Source organism: Poecilia latipinna, unplaced genomic scaffold (genome assembly GCF_001443285.1).
Source record: "Poecilia latipinna isolate Pla-1442-1.1 unplaced genomic scaffold, P_latipinna-1.0 Scaffold662, whole genome shotgun sequence".
Classification (NCBI taxonomy): Eukaryota; Metazoa; Chordata; class Actinopteri; order Cyprinodontiformes; family Poeciliidae; genus Poecilia; species Poecilia latipinna.
In genome coordinates, this window is record NW_015113278.1 from 35690 (window position 1) to 36673 (window position 984).

Below are 984 nucleotides of genomic sequence, written 5' to 3' on the forward strand. Positions count from 1 at the left end.
TGGGGTGGAAACAGGGGTGGCAAGGCTCTCTGGGGTCGCAACTGCCACCCCAGTAGATCCGCCCCTGCTTCTGAGGTGGGGACAGCTGCGAACGATTAGCCAATGCGGGATCTACTCTTGATTATGACGGCAGCTCTCACTGCTCTTCGTTTTCCTGTTCCCTGTTTTCCTAAACGGGGAACATTTCTAGATATGTTGCTAGTCAATTTTTTTTAAAAGATGGAAATAGTCGCCAAGTAAATATAGCAACAACGTTGCTAAGGTGGCACCCATAGACATAATATAATATCTTATATATATGGTGGCAACGGTGCACAGTACTGCTTCGCTTTACGGCAGTACTGCTGCAAAGTGCCGCGCATGTGTCGTTTCGAGACAAGTCTGACTCTGTACTACTACAAAACGGTAGCTATTGTTATGAATACTATTTGGGTTTAGAATTAATATATATGTATATCCGATCCCGGATTCGGATGAGACGCCCGATTCCGATCCGAACCCGACTATGTCTGAAACCACGTGATCAGGGTCGATTTCCAATCGCGTGGTCGGATCGGGATTTCACATTCACACGGATTAAAAATAAGAAAACGTCAAAAAAAAATGCAAAGCCTGGATAATTTATGATCCATCAGATGGACTTTGAGCCAGATGCATAAAATTTCACAGTAACTCTTGGGGTTTATTTAGTTTATTTATTTATGTGTTTATCTATTTAGTAAACAAATAAATTTAGTAAATAAATAAAAGTACCTTTATTTATTTAGTTACTTTATTTATTGACAGGCCAAGAGTTCCTCGCTCTCCACTACGTGGCCGTCGCACCGAACGAGGAGGATGTGGGATGCCTGTGTTTGCTCTGTGAAAGGAGGGTGTACAAAAACGAAATCGAAGCCCACGTTTTCAGTCGGGAACACGTATCAACGTTTCTGGTCAGTTTCTTTTTGTTTGTATGTTCACTTCTGCTGCCGTTTAATGCGTCTT

General features: G+C 42.4%; 1 protein-coding gene across 3 annotated transcripts in view; it reads left to right on the forward strand.

The window, feature by feature from the left end:
* LOC106954520 (uncharacterized) overlaps positions 1-984 on the forward strand; it is a 51223-nt gene that overhangs the window by 35552 nt on the left and 14687 nt on the right. For all 3 annotated transcript variants that reach the window (XM_015044068.1, XM_015044066.1, XM_015044067.1), the window contains exon 25: positions 787-932. In XM_015044068.1, the coding sequence (XP_014899554.1) occupies positions 787-932 (146 nt within the window). The remainder of the gene's footprint in view (positions 1-786; positions 933-984) is intronic.